At 26.8% G+C, this 22,090-nt stretch overlaps 1 protein-coding gene and 2 long non-coding RNA genes across 4 annotated transcripts in view; 1 reads left to right on the forward strand and 2 right to left on the reverse strand.

Annotated features, from left to right (window-relative positions):
* Positions 1–10,507, reverse strand: part of LOC126306440 (uncharacterized) — a 43,921-nt gene extending 33,414 nt beyond the window's left edge. Inside the window, exon 1 of the long non-coding RNA XR_007553540.1 lies at positions 9,985–10,507. This is a non-coding gene — a long non-coding RNA (uncharacterized LOC126306440). The remainder of the gene's footprint in view (positions 1–9,984) is intronic.
* LOC126306434 (uncharacterized) overlaps positions 1–12,695 on the reverse strand; it is a 163,283-nt gene extending 150,588 nt beyond the window's left edge. For both annotated transcript variants that reach the window (XR_007553535.1, XR_007553534.1), the window contains exon 1: positions 12,437–12,695. This is a non-coding gene — a long non-coding RNA (uncharacterized LOC126306434). The remainder of the gene's footprint in view (positions 1–12,436) is intronic.
* A 4,926-nt stretch (positions 12,696–17,621) lies between these two features.
* On the forward strand, positions 17,622–18,449 carry LOC126306413 (NADH-ubiquinone oxidoreductase chain 5-like). Its single transcript, XM_049992050.1, has one exon. The coding sequence runs from the start codon at positions 18,064–18,066 to the stop codon at positions 18,412–18,414; it is 351 nt and encodes a 116-aa protein (XP_049848007.1). The 5' UTR covers positions 17,622–18,063; the 3' UTR covers positions 18,415–18,449.
* The last annotated feature ends 3,641 nt before the right edge of the window (positions 18,450–22,090 follow it).

Here is a 22,090-nt window from a genome sequence, read left to right on the forward strand (position 1 = left end):
TCCTACCAATTAATACAGAAGTACGAGTATTAACAAGAGCATCAGATGTTCTACACTCATGAGCAGTTCCTGCATTAGGGGTTAAAATTGATGCAACGCCAGGTCGGTTAAATCAAGGAACATTCACAATAAATCGACCTGGATTATTCTTTGGACAATGCTCAGAAATCTGTGGAGCAAACCACAGATTTATACCAATTGTAATTGAAAGAACTTCAGTAAATTTATTTATTAAGTGATTATCTAAGATAATTTAAGGAGTTAGTTAAAATAAATAACATTAGAGTGTCAATCTAAAGTAACTAAAAAAAATTAGTACACCTTGAAATTCATCAGATGACTGAAAGTAAGTAATGGTCTCTTAAACCAAATCATAGTAAATTAACGACTACTTCTGATGGGGAAATTATATCCAAATCCCTCAAATATCCCCTCTTATATGATTCTCACTATTCATTATATTTTCAGCTACATTAATCTTGTTTAATCAAATAAACTTCTTCTCATTTAAACCTAACCTTATTAAAAGAGCAGAAAAAGGAACAATTGAAATAAAAAACTTAAATTGAAAATGATAACAAATCTATTCTCAACATTTGACCCATCAACTAACATCTTTAATTTATCATTAAATTGAACTAGAACATTTCTAGGACTATTATTAATCCCATCACTATTTTGACTTACACCATCACGAATTAACATTATCTGAAATAAACTAAATTTAACCTTACATAATGAATTTAAAACACTTCTTGGACCAAAATCATTTAATGGAACAACATTCATTTTCATCTCAATTTTTATTATAATATTATTTAACAATTTCATAGGATTATTCCCTTATATTTTTACTAGAACAAGACATTTAGCATTAACATTTGCAATTGCCCTACCTATATGGCTAAGATTTATATTATTTGGATGAACTAACCATACTAATCATATATTTACACACCTTGTACCACAAGGTACACCGCCTGCATTAATATCATTTATAGTACTAATTGAAACAATTAGTAATGTTATTCGACCAGGTACATTAGCAGTACGGTTGGCAGCAAATATAATTGCAGGACACTTATTATTAACCTTATTAGGAAACACAGGACCATCTATAGCAATAAACTTAATCTCATTACTAATTATTGGACAAATACTTCTATTAATTCTAGAATCAGCAGTAGCAATAATTCAAGCCTATGTTTTCTCAATTCTAAGAACTCTATATTCTAGAGAAGTATATTAAACCTATGTTAACAACTCACTCAAACCACCCATTCCACTTAGTAGACTATAGACCTTCACCATTAACAGGAGCAATTGGAGCAATAGTCCTAGTATCAGGACTAGCAAAATGATTCCACCTATTTAATATTAACTTATTCATAATTGGATTTGGAATTACCCTACTAACTATAATTCAATGATGACGAGATGTAGTACGAGAAGGAACATATCAAGGATTACATACAGGATTTGTATCAATTGGATTACGATGAGGAATAATTTTATTTATTGCATCAGAGGTATTATTTTTCGTTTCTTTTTTTTGAGCATTCTTTAGAAGAAGATTAGCACCAACAATTGAACTAGGAATACTATGACCTCCAATAGGAATTCAACCCTTTAACCCTATACAAATTCCATTACTTAATACAGCTATTCTTTTAGCATCAGGAGTAACAGTAACATGAGCACATCATAGTTTAATGGAATCTAATCATACTCAAGCACTACAAGGATTATTCTTCACAGTGTTATTAGGACTATACTTTACAATACTTCAAGCATATGAATATTGAGAAGCACCTTTTAGCATTGCAGATGCAGTTTATGGATCAACATTCTTTGTTGCAACAGGATTCCGTGGTTTACACGTAATTATTGGAACAATCTTTTTATCAACATGTCTACTTCGACACTCAATAAATCAATTTTCACCAAGACATCACTTTGGATTTGAAGCAGCAGCATGATACTGACACTTCGTAGACGTAGTATGATTATTCTTTTATATCTCTATTTATTGATGAGGTAGATAATTGTTTTTCTAGTATAAATAGTACATTTGACTTCCAATCAGAAAGCTTGATATAAATCAAGAAAAACAATTCTAATTCTATCAACAAGAGTTTTCATTAGATTTATTATTCCAATAATTGTTATAATCCTGGCAACAACACTATCAAAAAAATTAATTAATGATCGAGAAAAAAGATCACCATTTGAATGTGGGTTTGATCCAAAAAGATCAGCACGAATACCATTCTCAATACGATTCTTCCTAATCGCAGTAATCTTTTTAATTTTTGATGTAGAAATTGCACTAATTCTACCAATTGTAATTATTTTTAAAACTTCAGACATTATAATCTGAACAGTATCAACAATATTTTTTATTCTAGTTCTATTAGGAGGACTATACCATGAATGAAACCAAGGAGCATTACAATGAGCAGAATAAAGGGTTGTAGTTAAATATAACATTTGGGTTGCATTCAAAAAGTATTGATATTATCAATCAACCTTAAATAGAATAAGAAGCGAAATATTGCAGTCAGTTTCGACCTGGAAGATTGGTATGTACTACCCTTATTCTTATTAATTGAAGCAAAAAAGAGGCGTATTACTGTTAATAATATAATTGAACTATAATAGTTCCAATTAAGGAAATGTAAAGCCAATATGAAAGCTGCTAACTTTTTATATTAGCGGTTAAACTCCGTTAACATTTCTAAAATTTATATAGTTTAAATAAAACATTACATTTTCACTGTAAAAATAATATATCTATATTTATAAATACTTAAAAGTAAAAATACTTCCTTAACATCTTCAGTGTCACGCTCTAATTATAAGCTATTTAAGTAAACGAAAAACAATATTACCAAAATAAATATTCAAAAAATAAAAGTTAAAAGATAAATCTTGAAATTAGAATCATATCAACCTTGAATATAACCAATTAAATAAATAAATAATCTATATAAACCTTGACCACCAAGTAATTCACCTCAACCATAATCAAATGACTTAGATGAATAATAACCTATTTTTAAAGGAATATATCTAATAAACTTAGTTGAAAGAAAAGGTATAAATCATATAGAACCAGCAAATCTAACAAAAGAAAGTATACTTAAAGAAAATAAATTATGAGAAAAATCAAAATTAGAAATAAGATAACCTAAATAAGCACCTAAAATAACAACTGTAATAGTTAAATACTTTAAATAATAAGGTAAAGCAATCACATGAGGAATAGGAAAAATTAATCAAGATAAAAGACTACCACCAAAAACAGCAACAAACAATAGACCAGTTATTCCAAATGAAATATAATAACCCTTATCATCAAAAGAAAATCTAGGATAAAAATTATTATCACCAGATATTGAATAATAAAACAAACGAAAAGAATAAGAAGCAGTTAAACCAGTAGAAAAAAAATAAAGAAAAAAAATTAAACAATTAATTCATCTTAAACAAACCATCTCAAGAATTAAATTCTTTGAATAAAATCCCGCTAAAAAAGGTATTCCACACAAAGATAAACTAGAAACATTAAAACAAACTGAAGTTAAAGGTATGAAATTAACAATTGATCCTATAAAACGAATATCCTGAGAATCCTTCAAATTATGAATTATTGGACCTGCACATATAAATAATAATGCCTTAAATAGAGCATGAGCCAATAAATGAAAAAATGCAAGCTTTGGATAACCTATAGCCAAAATTCTTATTATTAAACCAAGTTGTCTTAAAGTAGAAAGAGCAATAATCTTCTTTAAATCAAACTCAAAATTAGCGCCCAATCCAGCCATAAATATAGTTATACAACCAATTAAAAGTAAAAATCAACCACAATTATAAGTATCCAATATTGGTCTAAAACGAATTAATAAATAAACACCAGCAGTAACAAGAGTAGAAGAATGAACTAAAGCAGAAACAGGAGTAGGAGCTGCTATAGCAGCAGGAAGTCATGAAGAGAAAGGAATCTGAGCTCTCTTAGTTATAGCTGCTAAAACAATTAATATAGTAATGAGCTTTATTTCAAAAGAATTAGAAATAAAATCATAATAATAAATATAATTTCAACCACCAAAATTTAACATTCATGCAATAGAAATTAAAATAGCAACATCACCAATACGATTAGAAAGTGCAGTTAATATACCAGCACTATAAGATTTTACATTTTGATAATAAATAACTAAACAATAAGAAACTAAACCTAAACCATCTCAACCTAATAAAATTCTAATTAAATTAGGACTAATAATTAAAAAACCTATAGAAAGAATAAATATTAAAACAATAATAATAAAACGATTTATATTCTTTTCACCAGATATATAATCCTCTCTATAATAAATAACCAAAGAAGAAATATATATAACAAAAGATATAAAAATAAGAGATATTCAATCCAAAATTAAAGTTATAACAACTATAGAACCATTTAAATTGAAAAGCTCTCACTCAACAAAAACTCTATAATCAATTATTAAATAATAAATACCTAAAATAAAAATTATAGTTCTCGAAATAAACAAAGAAAAAAAACTCAAAGAACAAATAGAAAATAAATTCACGGCCTAAGATGAAAAACTTCATATCATTGATTCCACAAAACAATATTTTTAATTAAAATACTTAAGCAAACTAAACAAAGAAATATTCACCCTTTAAACAGAGAATCTTTAAAGGCAATCAATGTAAAAGTAAAAGATGATATTCACGAAAATAACCAAGAGAACAAGTATAAACACCAGAATAATAATTCCCATGCTGAGAATAAGAATATATATACAAAGTATAAACAGCTCTAAAAAAAGATAAAAAAATCAAAGCAAAGAATCTAAAAGAAGATCAAGATATAATTCTATTTAATAATCTAATTTCACCTACCAAATTTAAAGAAGGAGGAGCAGCCATATTTGATTATCTTAAAAGAAATCATCATAAAGCCATTCTTGGCAGCAAATTAATTATACCCTTGTTAATTAATAACCTTCGTCTACCTAAACGTCCATAAATAATATTAGATAAACAAAATAAACCAGAAGAACATAAACCATGACCAACCATTAGAGAAAGAGAACCTACACAACCTCATCAATTCATAGTCATCAATCCACCAATAACCATTCTTATATGAGCAACAGAAGAATATGCAATTAAAGACTTTAAATCAACCTGACGAAAACAAATAAATCTTACAATAACACCCCCAGATAAACCTAAAGACAATCAAAAATAATTAAACTTTATACCCAAATAAGAAATAACCTTTATAACACGAAAAATACCATAACCACCTAACTTTAATAAAACACCAGCAAGAATTATTCTACCTGAAATAGGGGCCTCTACATGAGCCTTAGGAAGTCATAAATGAACCAAAAACATAGGTATCTTAACTAAAAAAGCCAAAATTATAAATTCATAAAACATAAAATAATAAGAACCAAAATCAACCAAAAAGGGAAAATATAAAGTATTAGAAAAATCATAAACCTTAAATAAAACTAATAATAAAGGTAATCTAGCAACCAAAGTATAAAAAATTAAATAAACACCAGCCTGCAAACGCTCAGGTTGATAACCCCAACCCAAAATTAAAAGTAAAGTAGGAACTAATCTAGCCTCAAAAAAATATAAAAAGAAAGAAGACTTAATCTAGCAAATGAACAATAAAGCATAATTATTAAAATCAAAACCATAAAAACAAAAAAATTAGAATGATATGAACTTAAATAAACTGAACCTCTAGCAGTGATTATTAAAGAACAAATCCAAAAACTAAGTAAAATTAAACTAAAAGAAAAATAATCAATACCAAAATAATATCTAATTATATTCAAATCAGCATATGAATAAACACAAATTATAAAAACAAAACCCGACAGAAACATTAAAGAATGAACCAACCATCAACAATTATTTAATAAACAAAGAGGGATCAAAAAAATAGTTATAAATAAATACTTTAACATAAAGATAAACCAAAAGAATTAAAAAAATCATTACCATGAGAACGAATTATTGAAACTAAAATAGAAAGACCTAAAGCACCCTCACAAACAGAAAAAACTAAAAAAATAACAGGAAAAAAATAATCATAATCAAACTCAATAAGAAAAACAATAACTAACATAAATAAAGAAAGAACAATATATTCTAATCTCAAAAGAACCATTAATAAATGTTTACGTTTAGAAGAAAAAACATAAACACCAGCAAAATAAATCAATAAAGAAGTAAAAATAGAGAATACAAACATTAGTTTTAATAGTTTAAAAAAAACGCCGGTCTTGTAAACCGGAAATAAGTCCAGCCCCCACTTTTAAAACTTCAGAGGTGGAAAAGCTTCCATCATCGGTCCCCAAAACCGGTATTTTAAATAAACTAACCCCTGAAAAGATCAAAATAATAATTATATCATTATCAAATGTAATAAATATTAATTTTATTAAATTAAGACACCCAATATCAATAATGCTTTTTATTATCCTTCAAACCTTCCTAGTTGCATTAATAACAGGAACAATAATAGAAAGATATTGATTACCATATATTTTATTTTTAACATTTCTTGGTGGTATACTAGTATTATTTATTTACATTACAGGAATTGCATCAAACGAAATATTTCAGCCTAAATCAATCACTATAATTATTACATTAATAATGTGAGTATTTATCATATTAATATTAATTATTCTAGATATATCTATATTTATAGACTTTTTCAAAAACACCGAAACTATAAATATTGATAATTCAATCAATTATCAAGAAATAACAATATCTTTAGAAAAATTATATAATAGACCAACATTCATTATTACAATAATAATAATAATTTATTTCTTTTTAGCACTACTAGCAGTTGTTAGAATCACCAATATTAATCAGGGACCTATTCGTAAAATAAGATAATTACTAATGAATAAACCCTTACGATTAAGACATCCTTTAATTAAAATTATTAATAACTCTTTAATTGACTTACCTGCCCCAACAAATATTTCATTTTGATGAAATTTTGGATCCCTATTAGGGTTATGTTTGGTAATTCAAATCGTAACTGGACTATTTTTAGCTATACATTATACATCAAATATTGAAATAGCATTCAGTAGTGTAGTACACATCTGCCGAGACGTAAATAATGGTTGAATTATCCGAACCTTACACGCAAATGGAGCATCTATATTTTTTATTTGTATTTACTTACATGTAGGACGGGGAATTTACTATGGATCTTATATATATATATACATACCTGAATAATTGGTACAGTGATTTTATTTTTAGTTTTAGCAACTGCATTTATAGGATATGTCTTACCCTGAGGCCAAATATCTTTTTGAGGTGCAACAGTAATTACTAATTTATTATCAGCAATCCCATACTTAGGAACAGATTTAGTCCAATGAGTATGAGGAGGATTTGCTGTTGATAATGCAACATTAAATCGATTCTTCACATTCCATTTTGTATTACCATTTATTATTGCTGCTATAGCAGCAATTCATTTATTTTTTCTTCACCAAACAGGATCTAATAATCCTCTTGGACTAAATGGAGATATTGAAAAAATTCCATTCCATCCATACTTTACCTTTAAGGATTCTATTACATTTGTAATAATAACATCATTATTAATTATACTATGTTTAATTAATCCTTACCTATTAGGAGATCCAGATAACTTTGTACCTGCCAACCCATTAGTAACACCAGTTCACATTCAACCAGAATGATATTTCCTATTTGCATATGCAATTCTACGATCTATCCCTAATAAGTTAGGAGGTGTTATTGCATTATTTTTATCAATTAGAATCTTAATAATTTTACCATTTTATAATAAAACACCATTCCGAGGCATTCAATTTTACCCTATTAATCAAATTTTATTCTGAATTATAGTAGTTGTTGTATGCTTACTAACGTGAATTGGTAAACGACCTGTTGAAGAACCTTATATTATAACAGGTCAAATCTTAACAATTATTTACTTCACATATTTCTTAATTAATGTCCATGTTGCAAACGCATGAGATAAATTAATTAAGGAATAAAGTTAATTAGCTTAGGAAAAGCATATGTTTTGAAAACATAAAATTAGAAGTTTAACTCTTCTATTAACTTTTCTCAAAAAATTTCACTAAACAAATGAGATAAATAAAATCTTTAAACCAACAAAGAAAATAAAAAAATTCAAAGATAAAGGTAAAAAACTTTTTCAAGCTAAGTACATTAATTTATCATAACGGAACCGTGGTAATGTTCCACGAACCCAAATAAAACCAAAAGATATAATAGCAAGCTTAATAAAAAATATAAAAGAATAAAAATCACCGCCCAAAAAAATTAAAGCCAATAACATTCTTATGAAGACAATTCTAGTATATTCAGCTAAAAAATTTAAAGTAAAACCACCCGCACCATACTCAATATTAAATCCTGAAACTAACTCAGATTCCCCTTCAGCAAAATCAAAAGGAGTACGATTAGTTTCAGCTAAGCAAGAAGCAAAACAAGCTAAAGCTAAAGGAAAAGAAATAATAATAAATCAACAATAAAGCTGATAGTTTATAAAATCAAACATATTAAAACTACCAATTAAAATAATTAAAGACAATAAAATTAAAGCTAAACTAACTTCATAAGAAATTGTTTGAGCAACAGAACGAAGAGAACCTAATAATGAATAATTTGAATTAGAAGATCAACCAGCAATTATAACAGTATAAACACCTAATCTAGTACAACATAAAAAAAATAAAAATCCATAAGAAAAAGAACACATATAAGTTAAATAAGGAAAAATTACTCAAACGGCTAAAGAAATCATTAAATTAAAAACAGGGGAAAAATAATAAAGTAGGTAATTAGATATAATAGGAATTGGCTGCTCCTTACAAATTAACTTAATAGCATCTCTAAATGGCTGAGGAATTCCAACAAAACCTACCTTATGTGGACCCTTTCGAATCTGAATATAACCTAAAACCTTACGCTCTAATAAAGTTAGAAAGGCAACATTAATTAAAACACAAATAACCAATAAAAGAAAATTCAAAATAAATATAAATAAATCATTAAGTATCAATACTATTTGTAGAAAAAATCTACATAAATGAATTCTAAATTCAACACATTAATCTGTCAAAATAGTAAATAAATTAATATTAATCAATATAACAAAAAATATTTTAACCATATGGTCCTTTCGTACTAATATGGATTAACAATCTTAGGATAGAAACCGACCTGGCTCACGCCGGTCTGAACTCAGATCATGTAAGAATTTAAAGGTCGAACAGACCTAATCATTGGGCTCCTGCACCCAAAATTTTTCTTAATCCAACATCGAGGTCGCAATCTGCTTTGTCGATATGAGCTCTCAAAAACAATTACGCTGTTATCCCTAAGGTAACTTAATCTTATGATCATAAATTATGGATCAAATTAACAAACATAAATAAATGATATAATAATGAAGAGTTTATCTATTCTTCATGTCACCCCAACAAAACATCATCATTAAATATAGAAAGACAAACAAAAAACTATATAAAAGTAAAATGTCAAGCTCTATAGGGTCTTCTCGTCCTAAAGAAGAATTTAAGCCTTTTGACTCAAAAGTTAAATTCAAAAATTTATTAAGAGACAGTTGATTTCTCGTCAAGCCATTCATTCCAGCCACTAATTAAGAGACTAATGATTATGCTACCTTTGCACGGTCAAAATACCGCGGCTCTTTAAAAATACGCTCAGTGAGCAGGCCAGACCTCAAAATATAAACAAGAGGACATGTTTTTGATAAACAGGCGGAAATCAATTTTGCCTAGTTCCTTATAATAAGTTCACAAGGTAAAAATTTCATACAAATAAATATACTAATTTTATCATTATTACAAAAATTTTAAAATTAAATTAATAATCTTAATAAAAAACCTAAAATATTTATAAAATCAAAATAAAAAATAATGAACTAAAACGTAATCTTAAAGATAGCTGGTTTAAAGCTTACTATTATATTTCTATAAAATAAATTATAGGTTATTAACTTCAAAGCTTATCCCTTAAAGAATAAATAAGTTAATATTTTTACTTAAAAAATTAAATAAAAACAAATAACTTTAAAAAATTAAATTTTTTCTTAAGAAACTAGATATCTTGGGAAACGATTAACATCTCATTTCTATAAATAATTTAATAATAATTATGATACATTAACTATAAATTATTTATAAATCAACCCAAATCGAGACAAGTAAAATAAATACTAAAATTTTGATAAACCCTGATACAAAAGGTACAATAAATAAAATCTACTTAAAAAAATTTAAAATAATATTTCATAAAACACTTACATTACCAATAAACTATAATTTAAAAAATCAATTCTATAAAATATACTAAGACAAAAATACAATAAAATTATTTATATTAAATAATTAAATAACCAAAAAATAAATATAATAAAGTAAATAATCAAGATATCCTGATTTGCATAGAAAAATTTTCAGTGTAAATAAAACACTTTACTAATAAGTTATATCTTGAAACTCTTCCTAGATACACTTTCCAGTACATCTACTATGTTACGACTTATCTCATCTAAATTGAAGCTACTTTAAAATAAAATAGAATAATCAATAATGAGAGCGACGGGCGATGTGTACACATCTCAGAGCCAATATCAGTTAAATTAAATAAATTAAATTACTATCAAATCCACCTTCATTAACAGTATTTCACTATCAAACCCGTTATAAACAAAAATCTATTGTAACCCACCTCCCCTTAACTATAAGCTGCACCTTGACCTGAAATATTTTATAATTATAAATCTTGAGAATTATAACTCTAAAAAGATTCTCTGATAACGGAGATATACAAACAAATAAATTAAGTAGAGTAAATCGTGTATTATCAATCATGGGGTAGGTTCCTCTGAATGGAATGAGATACCGCCAAATTCTTTGGGTTTTAAGACCTTAACTAGTAGTACCCTGGTAAATATAATTAACATTTAAAATAATAGGGTATCTAATCCTAGTTTATTATTTACATTTCACAGATTCATAAAAAGGGCCACAAATAAATTTTAACATTTCACCTTACAAATTTATATTTCAACCCTAATAATATAAACAACTGTTTTAACCAATAATATTCACTTGTATCAATCGTATAACCGCGGCTGCTGGCACGAATTATGCCGATACTAAATCAATTGCTAAATCCAAAATCACTTGATAATTAAATCAAATTACTGCAAAAAGAACATTTAGTCTAACAAAACTTACATATAATACAAAGAAAAAGTGAATAAACAAGCAAGAATAAAACTTTTAAAAATAAAAAATAAAAAAATTTTAAATCTATTAATTCAGGAAAAAATAAAAGATTCAAATATTTAAAGAAAAAAAAGAAAAAAACCACAAACATTAACAAAAAATAAACGCCCCTATGTATGACCACAACAAATTCTCTATTATATATAATTAAAGATTAATATGGAACATGTATAGCAATAAATGTGTTTCCCATCCCATGGGATATTTTATTTGAATCAGCAAAATTGAAAATAATAATATTGTCTATGCTATTGCTTGGACAATAAAATATTTAATTGATGATTCATTTATTATTATATTTTTATTTCTTGTTAGGAGCGGAATAAATTTTTTAAAGTTATTTGTTCTTATTTAATTTTTTAAGTAAAAATATTAACTTATTTATTCTTTAAGGGATAAGCTTCGAAGTTAATAACCTATAATTTATTTTATAGAAATATAATAGTAAGCTTTAAACCAGCTATCTTTAAGATTACGTTTTAGTTCATTATTTTTTTTTTGATTTTATAAATATTTTAGATTTTTTATTAAGATTATTAATTTAATTTTAAAATTTTTGTAATAATGATAGAATTAGTATATTTATTTGTATGAAATTTTTACCTTGTGAACTTATTATAAGGAACTAGGCAAAATTGATTTCCGCCTGTTTATCAAAAACATGTCCTCTTGTTTATATTTTGAGGTCTGGCCTGCTCACTGAGCGTATTTTTAAAGAGCCGCGGTATTTTGACCGTGCAAAGGTAGCATAATCATTAGTCTCTTAATTACTGGCTGGAATGAATGGCTTGACGTGAAATCAACTGTCTCTTAATAAATTTTTGAATTTAACTTTTGAGTCAAAAGGCTTAAATTCTTCTTTAGGACGAGAAGACCCTATAGAGCTTGACATTTTACTTTTATATAGTTTTTTGTTTGTCTTTCTATATTTAATGATGATGTTTTGTTGGGGTGACATGAAGAATAGATAAACTCTTCATTATTATATCATTTATTTATGTTTGTTATTTGATCCATAATTTATGATCATAAGATTAAGTTACCTTAGGGATAACAGCGTAATTGTTTTTGAGAGCTCATATCGACAAAGCAGATTGCGACCTCGATGTTGGATTAAGAAAAATTTTGGGTGCAGGAGCCCAATGATTAGGTCTGTTCGACCTTTAAATTCTTACATGATCTGAGTTCAGACCGGCGTGAGCCAGGTCGGTTTCTATCCTAAGATTGTTAATCCATATTAGTACGAAAGGACCATATGGTTAAAATATTTTTTGTTATATTGATTAATATTAATTTATTTAATATTTTGACAGATTAATGTGTTGAATTTAGAATTCATTTATGTAGATTTTTTCTACAAATAGTATTGATACTTTATGATTTATTTATATTTATTTTGAATTTTCTTTTATTGGTTATTTGTGTTTTAATTAGTGTTGCCTTTTTAACTTTATTAGAGCGTAAGGTTTTAGGTTATATTCAGATTCGAAAGGGTCCAAATAAGGTAGGTTTTGTTGGAATTCCTCAGCCATTTAGAGATGCTATTAAGTTAATTTGTAAGGAGCAGCCAATTCCTATTATATCTAATTACCTACTTTATTATTTTTCCCCTGTTTTTAATTTAATGATTTCTTTAGCCGTTTGAGTAATTTTTCCTTATTTAACTTATATGTGTTCTTTTTCTTATGGATTTTTATTTTTTTTATGTTGTACTAGATTAGGTGTTTATACTGTTATAATTGCTGGTTGATCTTCTAATTCAAATTATTCATTATTAGGTTCTCTTCGTTCTGTTGCTCAAACAATTTCTTATGAAGTTAGTTTAGCTTTAATTTTACTGTCTTTAATTATTTTAATTGGTAGTTTTAATATGTTTGATTTTATAAACTATCAGCTTTATTGTTGATTTATTATTATTTCTTTTCCTTTAGCTTTAGCTTGTTTTGCTTCTTGCTTAGCTGAAACTAATCGTACTCCTTTTGATTTTGCTGAAGGGGAATCTGAGTAAGTTTCAGGATTTAATATTGAGTATGGTGCGGGTGGTTTTACTTTAATTTTTTTAGCTGAATATACTAGAATTGTCTTCATAAGAATGTTATTGGCTTTAATTTTTTTGGGCGGTGATTTTTATTCTTTTATATTTTTTATTAAGCTTGCTATTATATCTTTTGGTTTTATTTGGGTTCGTGGAACATTACCACGGTTCCGTTATGATAAATTAATGTACTTAGCTTGAAAAAGTTTTTTACCTTTATCTTTGAATTTTTTTATTTTCTTTGTTGGTTTAAAGATTTTATTTATCTCATTTGTTTAGTGAAATTTTTTGAGAAAAGTTAATAGAAGAGTTAAACTTCTAATTTTATGTTTTCAAAACATATGCTTTTCCTAAGCTAATTAACTTTATTCCTTAATTAATTTATCTCATGCGTTTGCAACATGGACATTAATTAAGAAATATGTGAAGTAAATAATTGTTAAGATTTGACCTGTTATAATATAAGGTTCTTCAACAGGTCGTTTACCAATTCACGTTAGTAAGCATACAACAACTACTATAATTCAGAATAAAATTTGATTAATAGGGTAAAATTGAATGCCTCGGAATGGTGTTTTATTATAAAATGGTAAAATTATTAAGATTCTAATTGATAAAAATAATGCAATAACACCTCCTAACTTATTAGGGATAGATCGTAGAATTGCATATGCAAATAGGAAATATCATTCTGGTTGAATGTGAACTGGTGTTACTAATGGGTTGGCAGGTACAAAGTTATCTGGATCTCCTAATAGGTAAGGATTAATTAAACATAGTATACTTAATAATGATGTTATTATTACAAATGTAATAGAATCCTTAAAGGTAAAGTATGGATGGAATGGAATTTTTTCAATATCCCCATTTAGTCCAAGAGGATTATTAGATCCTGTTTGGTGAAGAAAAAATAAATGAGTTGCTGCTATAGCAGCAATAATAAATGGTAATACAAAATGGAATGTGAAGAATCGATTTAATGTTGCATTATCAACAGCGAATCCTCCTCATACTCATTGGACTAAATCTGTTCCTAAGTATGGGATTGCTGATAATAAATTAGTAATTACTGTTGCACCTCAAAAAGTTATTTGGCCTCAGGGTAAGACATATCCTATAAATGCAGTTGCTATAACTAAAAATAAAATCACTGTACCAATTATTCAGGTATGTATATATATATAAGATCCATAGTAAATTCCCCATCCTACATGTAAGTAAATACAAATAAAAAATATAGATGCTCCATTTGCGTGTAAGGTTCAGATAATTCAACCATTATTTACGTCTCGGCAGATGTGTACTACACTACTGAATGCTATTTCAATATTTGATGTTTAATGTATAGCTAAAAATAGTCCAGTTACGATTTGAATTACCAAACATAACCCTAATAGGGATCCAAAATTTCATCAAAATGAAATATTTGTTGGGGCAGGTAAGTCAATTAAAGAGTTATTAATAATTTTAATTAAAGGATGTCTTAATCGTAAGGGTTTATTCATTAGTAATTATCTTATTTTACGAATAGGTCCCTGATTAATATTGGTGATTTTAACAACTGCTAGTAGTGCTAAAAATAAATAAATTATTATTATTATTGTAATAATGAATGTTGGTCTATTATATAATTTTTCTAAAGATATTGTTATTTCTTGATAATTGATTGAATTATCAATATTTATAGTTTCGGTGTTTTTGAAAAAGTCTATAAATATAGATATACATAGAATAATTAATATTAATATGATAAATACTCACATTATTAATGTAATAATTATAGTGATTGATTTAGGCTGAAATATTTCGTTTGATGCAATTCTTGTAATGTAAATAAATAATACTAGTATACCACCAAGAAATGTTAAAAATAAAATATATGATAATCAATATCTTTCTATTATTGTTCCTGTTATTAATCCAACTAGGAAGGTTTGAAGGATAATAAAAAGCATTATTGATATTGGGTGTCTTAATTTAATAAAATTAATATTTATTACATTTGATAATGATATAATTATTATTTTGATCTTTTCAGGGGTTAGTTTATTTAAAATACCGGTTTTGGGGACCGATGATGGAAGCTTTTCCACCTCTGAAGTTTTAAAAGTGGGGGCTGGACTTATTTCCGGTTTACAAGACCGGCGTTTTTTTAAACTATTAAAACTAATGTTTATATTCTCTATTTTTACTTCTTTATTGATTTATTTTGCTGGTGTTTATGTTTTTTCTTCTAAACGTAAACATTTATTAATGGTTCTTTTGAGATTAGAATATATTGTTCTTTCTTTATTTATGTTAGTTATTGTTTTTCTTATTGAGTTTGATTATGATTATTTTTTTCCTGTTATTTTTTTAGTTTTTTCTGTTTGTGAGGGTGCTTTAGGTCTTTCTATTTTAGTTTCAATAATTCGTTCTCATGGTAATGATATTTTTAATTCTTTTGGTTTATCTTTATGTTAAAGTATTTATTTATAACTATTTTTTTGATCCCTCTTTGTTTATTAAATAATTGTTGATGGTTGGTTCATTCTTTAATGTTTCTGTCGGGTTTTGTTTTTATGATTTGTGTTTATTCATATGCTGATTTGAATATAATTAGATATTATTTTGGTATTGATTATTTTTCTTTTAGTTTAATTTTACTTAGTTTTTGGATTTGTTCTTTAATAATCACTGCTAGAGGTTCAGTTTATTTAAGTTCATATCAGTCTAATTTTTTTGTTTTTATGGTTTTGATTTTAATAATTATGCTTTATTGTTCATTTGCTAGATTAAGTCTTCTTTCTTTTTATATTTTTTTTGAGGCTAGATTAGTTCCTACTTTACTTTTAATTTTGGGTTGGGGTTATCAACCTGAGCGTTTGCAGGCTGGTGTTTATTTAATTTTTTATACTTTGGTTGCTAGATTACCTTTATTATTAGTTTTATTTAAGGTTTATGATTTTTCTAATACTTTATATTTTCCTTTATTGGTTGATTTTGGTTCTTATTATTTTATGTTTTATGTATTTATAATTTTGGCTTTTTTAGTTAAGATACCTATGTTTTTGGTTCATTTATGACTTCCTAAGGCTCATGTAGAGGCCCCTATTTCAGGTAGAATAATTCTTGCTGGTGTTTTATTAAAGTTAGGTGGTTATGGTATTTTTCGTGTTATAAAGGTTATTTCTTATTTGGGTTTAAAGTGTAATTATTTTTGATTGTCTTTAGGTTTATCTGGGGGTGTTATTGTAAGATTTATTTGTTTTCGTCAGGTTGATTTAAAGTCTTTAATTGCATATTCTTCTGTTGCTCATATAAGAATGGTTATTGGTTGATTGATGACTATGAATTGATGAGGTTGTGTAGGTTCTCTTTCTCTAATGGTTGGTCATGGTTTATGTTCTTCTGGTTTATTTTGTTTATCTAATATTATTTATGAACGTTTAGGTAGACGAAGATTATTAATTAACAAGGGTATAATTAATTTGATGCCAAGAATGGCTTTATGATGATTTCTTTTAAGATCATCAAATATGGCTGCTCCTCCTTCTTTAAATTTGGTAGGTGAAATTAGATTATTAAATAGAATTATATCTTGATCTTCTTTTAGATTCTTTGCTTTGATTTTTTTATCTTTTTTTAGAGCTGTTTATACTTTGTATATATATTCTTATTCTCAGCATGGGAATTATTATTCTGGTGTTTATACTTGTTCTCTTGGTTATTTTCGTGAATATCATCTTTTACTTTTACATTGATTGCCTTTAAATATTCTCTGTTTAAAGGGTGAATATTTCTTTGTTTAGTTTGCTTAAGTATTTTAATTAAAAATATTGTTTTGTGGAATCAATGATATGAAGTTTTTCATCTTAGGCCGTGAATTTATTTTCTATTTGTTCTTTGAGTTTTTTTTCTTTGTTTATTTCGAGAACTATAATTTTTATTTTAGGTATTTATTATTTAATAATTGATTATAGAGTTTTTGTTGAGTGAGAGCTTTTCAATTTAAATGGTTCTATAGTTGTTATAACTTTAATTTTGGATTGAATATCTCTTATTTTTATATCTTTTGTTATATATATTTCTTCTTTGGTTATTTATTATAGAGAGGATTATATATCTGGTGAAAAGAATATAAATCGTTTTATTATTATTGTTTTAATATTTATTCTTTCTATAGGTATTTTAATTATTAGTCCTAATTTAATTAGAATTTTATTAGGTTGAGATGGTTTAGGTTTAGTTTCTTATTGTTTAGTTATTTATTATAAAAATGTAAAATCTTATAGTGCTGGTATATTAACTGCACTTTCTAATCGTATTGGTGATGTTGCTATTTTAATTTCTATTGCATGAATGTTAAATTTTGGTGGTTGAAATTATATTTATTATTATGATTTTATTTCTAATTCTTTTGAAATAAAGCTCATTACTATATTAATTGTTTTAGCAGCTATAACTAAGAAAGCTCAGATTCCTTTCTCTTCATGACTTCCTGCTGCTATAGCAGCTCCTACTCCTGTTTCTGCTTTAGTTCATTCTTCTACTCTTGTTACTGCTGGTGTTTATTTATTAATTCGTTTTAGACCAATATTGGATACTTATAATTGTGGTTGATTTTTACTTTTAATTGGTTGTATAACTATATTTATGGCTGGATTGGGCGCTAATTTTGAGTTTGATTTAAAGAAGATTATTGCTCCTTCTACTTTAAGACAACTTGGTTTAATAATAAGAATTTTGGCTATAGGTTATCCAAAGCTTGCATTTTTTCATTTATTGGCTCATGCTTTATTTAAGGCATTATTATTTATATGTGCAGGTTCAATAATTCATAATTTGAAGGATTCTCAGGATATTCGTTTTATAGGATCAATTGTTAATTTCATACCTTTAACTTCAGTTTGTTTTAATGTTTCTAGTTTATCTTTGTGTGGAATACCTTTTTTAGCGGGATTTTATTCAAAGGATTTAATTCTTGAGATGGTTTGTTTAAGATGAATTAATTGTTTAATTTTTTTTCTTTATTTTTTTCTACTGGTTTAACTGCTTCTTATTCTTTTCGTTTGTTTCATTATTCAATATCTGGTGATAATAATTTTTATTCTAGATTTTCTTTTGATGATAAGGGTTATTATATTTCATTTGGAATAATTGGTCTATTGTTTGTTGCTGTTTTTGGTGGTAGTCTTTTATCTTGATTAATTTTTCCTATTCCTCATGTGATTGCTTTACCTTATTATTTAAAGTTTTTAACTATTACAGTTGTTATTTTAGTTGCTTATTTAGGTTATCTTATTTCTAATTTTGATTTTTCTCATAATTTATTTTCTTTAAGTATACTTTCTTTTGTTAGATTTGCTGGTTCTATATGATTTATACCTTTTCTTTCAACTAAGTTTATTAGATATATTCCTTTAAAAATAGGTTATTATTCATCTAAGTCATTTGATTATGGTTGAGGTGAATTACTTGGTGGTCAAGGTTTATATAGATTATTTATTTATTTAATTGGTTATATTCAAGGTTGATATGATTCTAATTTCAAGAGATTTATCTTTTAACTTTTATTTATTGAATATTTATTTTGGTAATATTGTTTTTCGTTTACTTAAATAGCTTATAATTAGAGCGTGACACTGAAGATGTTAAGGAAGTATTTTTACTTTTAAGTATTTATAAATATAGGTATATTATTTTTAGAGTGAAAATGTAATGTTTTATTTGAACTATATAAATTTTAGAAATGTTAACGGAGTTTAACCGCTAATATAAAAAGTTAGCAGCTTTCATATTGGCTTTACATTTCCTTAATTGGAACTATTATAGTTCAATTATATTATTAACAGTAATACGCCTCTTTTTGGCTTCAATTAATAAGAATAAGGGTAGTACATACCAATCTTCCAGGTCGAAACTGACTGCAATATTTCGCTTCTTATTCTATTTAAGGTTGATTGATAATATCAATACTTTTTGAATGCAACCCAAATGTTATATTTAACTACAACCCTTTATTCTGCTCATTGTAATGCTCCTTGGTTTCATTCATGGTATAGTCCTCCTAATAGAACTAGAATAAAAAATATTGTTGATACTGTTCAGATTATAATGTCTGAAGTTTTAAAAATAATTACAATTGGTAGAATTAGTGCAATTTCTACATCAAAAATTAAAAAGATTACTGCGATTAGGAAGAATCGTATTGAGAATGGTATTCGTGCTGATCTTTTTGGATCAAACCCACATTCAAATGGTGATCTTTTTTCTCGATCATTAATTAATTTTTTTGATAGTGTTGTTGCCAGGATTATAACAATTATTGGAATAATAAATCTAATGAAAACTCTTGTTGATAGAATTAGAATTGTTTTTCTTGATTTATATCAAGCTTTCTGATTGGAAGTCAAATGTACTATTTATACTAGAAAAACAATTATCTACCTCATCAATAAATAGAGATATATAAGAATAATCATACTACGTCTACGAAGTGTCAGTATCATGCTGCTGCTTCAAATCCAAAGTGATGTCTTGGTGAAAATTGATTTATTGAGTGTCGAAGTAGACATGTTGATAAAAAGATTGTTCCAATAATTACGTGTAAACCATGGAATCCTGTTGCAACAAAGAATGTTGATCCATAAACTGCATCTGCAATGCTAAAAGGTGCTTCTCAATATTCATATGCTTGAAGTATTGTAAAGTATAGTCCTAATAACACTGTGAAGAATAATCCTTGTAGTGCTTGAGTATGATTAGATTCCATTAAACTATGATGTGCTCATGTTACTGTTACTCCTGATGCTAAAAGAATAGCTGTATTAAGTAATGGAATTTGTATAGGGTTAAAGGGTTGAATTCCTATTGGAGGTCATAGTATTCCTAGTTCAATTGTTGGTGCTAATCTTCTTCTAAAGAATGCTCAAAAAAAAAGAAACGAAAAATAATACCTCTGATGCAATAAATAAAATTATTCCTCATCGTAATCCAATTGATACAAATCCTGTATGTAATCCTTGATATGTTCCTTCTCGTACTACATCTCGTCATCATTGAATTATAGTTAGTAGGGTAATTCCAAATCCAATTATGAATAAGTTAATATTAAATAGGTGGAATCATTTTGCTAGTCCTGATACTAGGACTATTGCTCCAATTGCTCCTGTTAATGGTCAAGGTCTATAGTCTACTAAGTGGAATGGGTGGTTTGAGTGAGTTGTTAACATAGGTTTAATATACTTCTCTAGAATATAGAGTTCTTAGAATTGAGAAAACATAGGCTTGAATTATTGCTACTGCTGATTCTAGAATTAATAGAAGTATTTGTCCAATAATTAGTAATGAGATTAAGTTTATTGCTATAGATGGTCCTGTGTTTCCTAAGTGTCCTGCAATTATATTTGCTGCCAACCGTACTGCTAATGTACCTGGTCGAATAACATTACTAATTGTTTCAATTAGTACTATAAATGATATTAATGCAGGCGGTGTACCTTGTGGTACAAGGTGTGTAAATATATGATTAGTATGGTTAATTCATCCAAATAATATAAATCTTAGCCATATAGGTAGGGCAATTGCAAATGTTAATGCTAAATGTCTTGTTCTAGTAAAAATATAAGGGAATAATCCTATGAAATTGTTAAATAATATTATAATAAAAATTGAGATGAAAATGAATGTTGTTCCATTAAATGATTTTGGTCCAAGAAGTGTTTTAAATTCATTATGTAAGGTTAAATTTAGTTTATTTCAGATAATGTTAATTCGTGATGGTGTAAGTCAAAATAGTGATGGGATTAATAATAGTCCTAGAAATGTTCTAGTTCAATTTAATGATAAATTAAAGATGTTAGTTGATGGGTCAAATGTTGAGAATAGATTTGTTATCATTTTCAATTTAAGTTTTTTATTTCAATTGTTCCTTTTTCTGCTCTTTTAATTAGGTTAGGTTTAAATGAGAAGAAGTTTATTTGATTAAACAAGATTAATGTAGCTGAAAATATAATGAATAGTGAGAATCATATAAGAGGGGATATTTGAGGGATTTGGATATAATTTCCCCATCAGAAGTAGTCGTTAATTTACTATTATTTGGTTTAGGAGACCATTACTTACTTTCAGTCATCTGATGAATTTCAAGGTGTACTAATTTTTTTTAGTTACTTTAGATTGACACTCTAATGTTATTTATTTTAACTAACTCCTTAAATTATCTTAGATAATCACTTAATAAATAAATTTACTGAAGTTCTTTCAATTACAATTGGTATAAATCTGTGGTTTCCTCCACAGATTTCTGAGCATTGTCCACAGAATAATCCAGGTCGATTTATTGTGAATGTTCCTTGATTTAACCGACCTGGCGTTGCATCAATTTTAACCCCTAATGCAGGAACTGCTCATGAGTGTAGAACATCTGATGCTCTTGTTAATACTCGTACTTCTGTATTTATTGGTAGGATTGTTCGGTTATCTACATCTAGTAGTCGGAATCCATCATTTTCTAGGTCTTGTTCTGGTGTTATATAAGTGTCAAATTCTACGTCTATGAAGTCTGAATATTCATATCTTCAATATCATTGTCGTCCAATGGTTTTAATTGTAATTATTGCATCTACTGAATCATCAAGTAAATATAATAGTCGTAATGATGGAAGGGCAATAAAAATTA

The sequence above is a fragment of the Schistocerca gregaria genome, unplaced genomic scaffold (genome assembly GCF_023897955.1).
Source record: "Schistocerca gregaria isolate iqSchGreg1 unplaced genomic scaffold, iqSchGreg1.2 ptg000333l, whole genome shotgun sequence".
In the NCBI taxonomy this organism is placed as follows: Eukaryota; Metazoa; Arthropoda; class Insecta; order Orthoptera; family Acrididae; genus Schistocerca; species Schistocerca gregaria.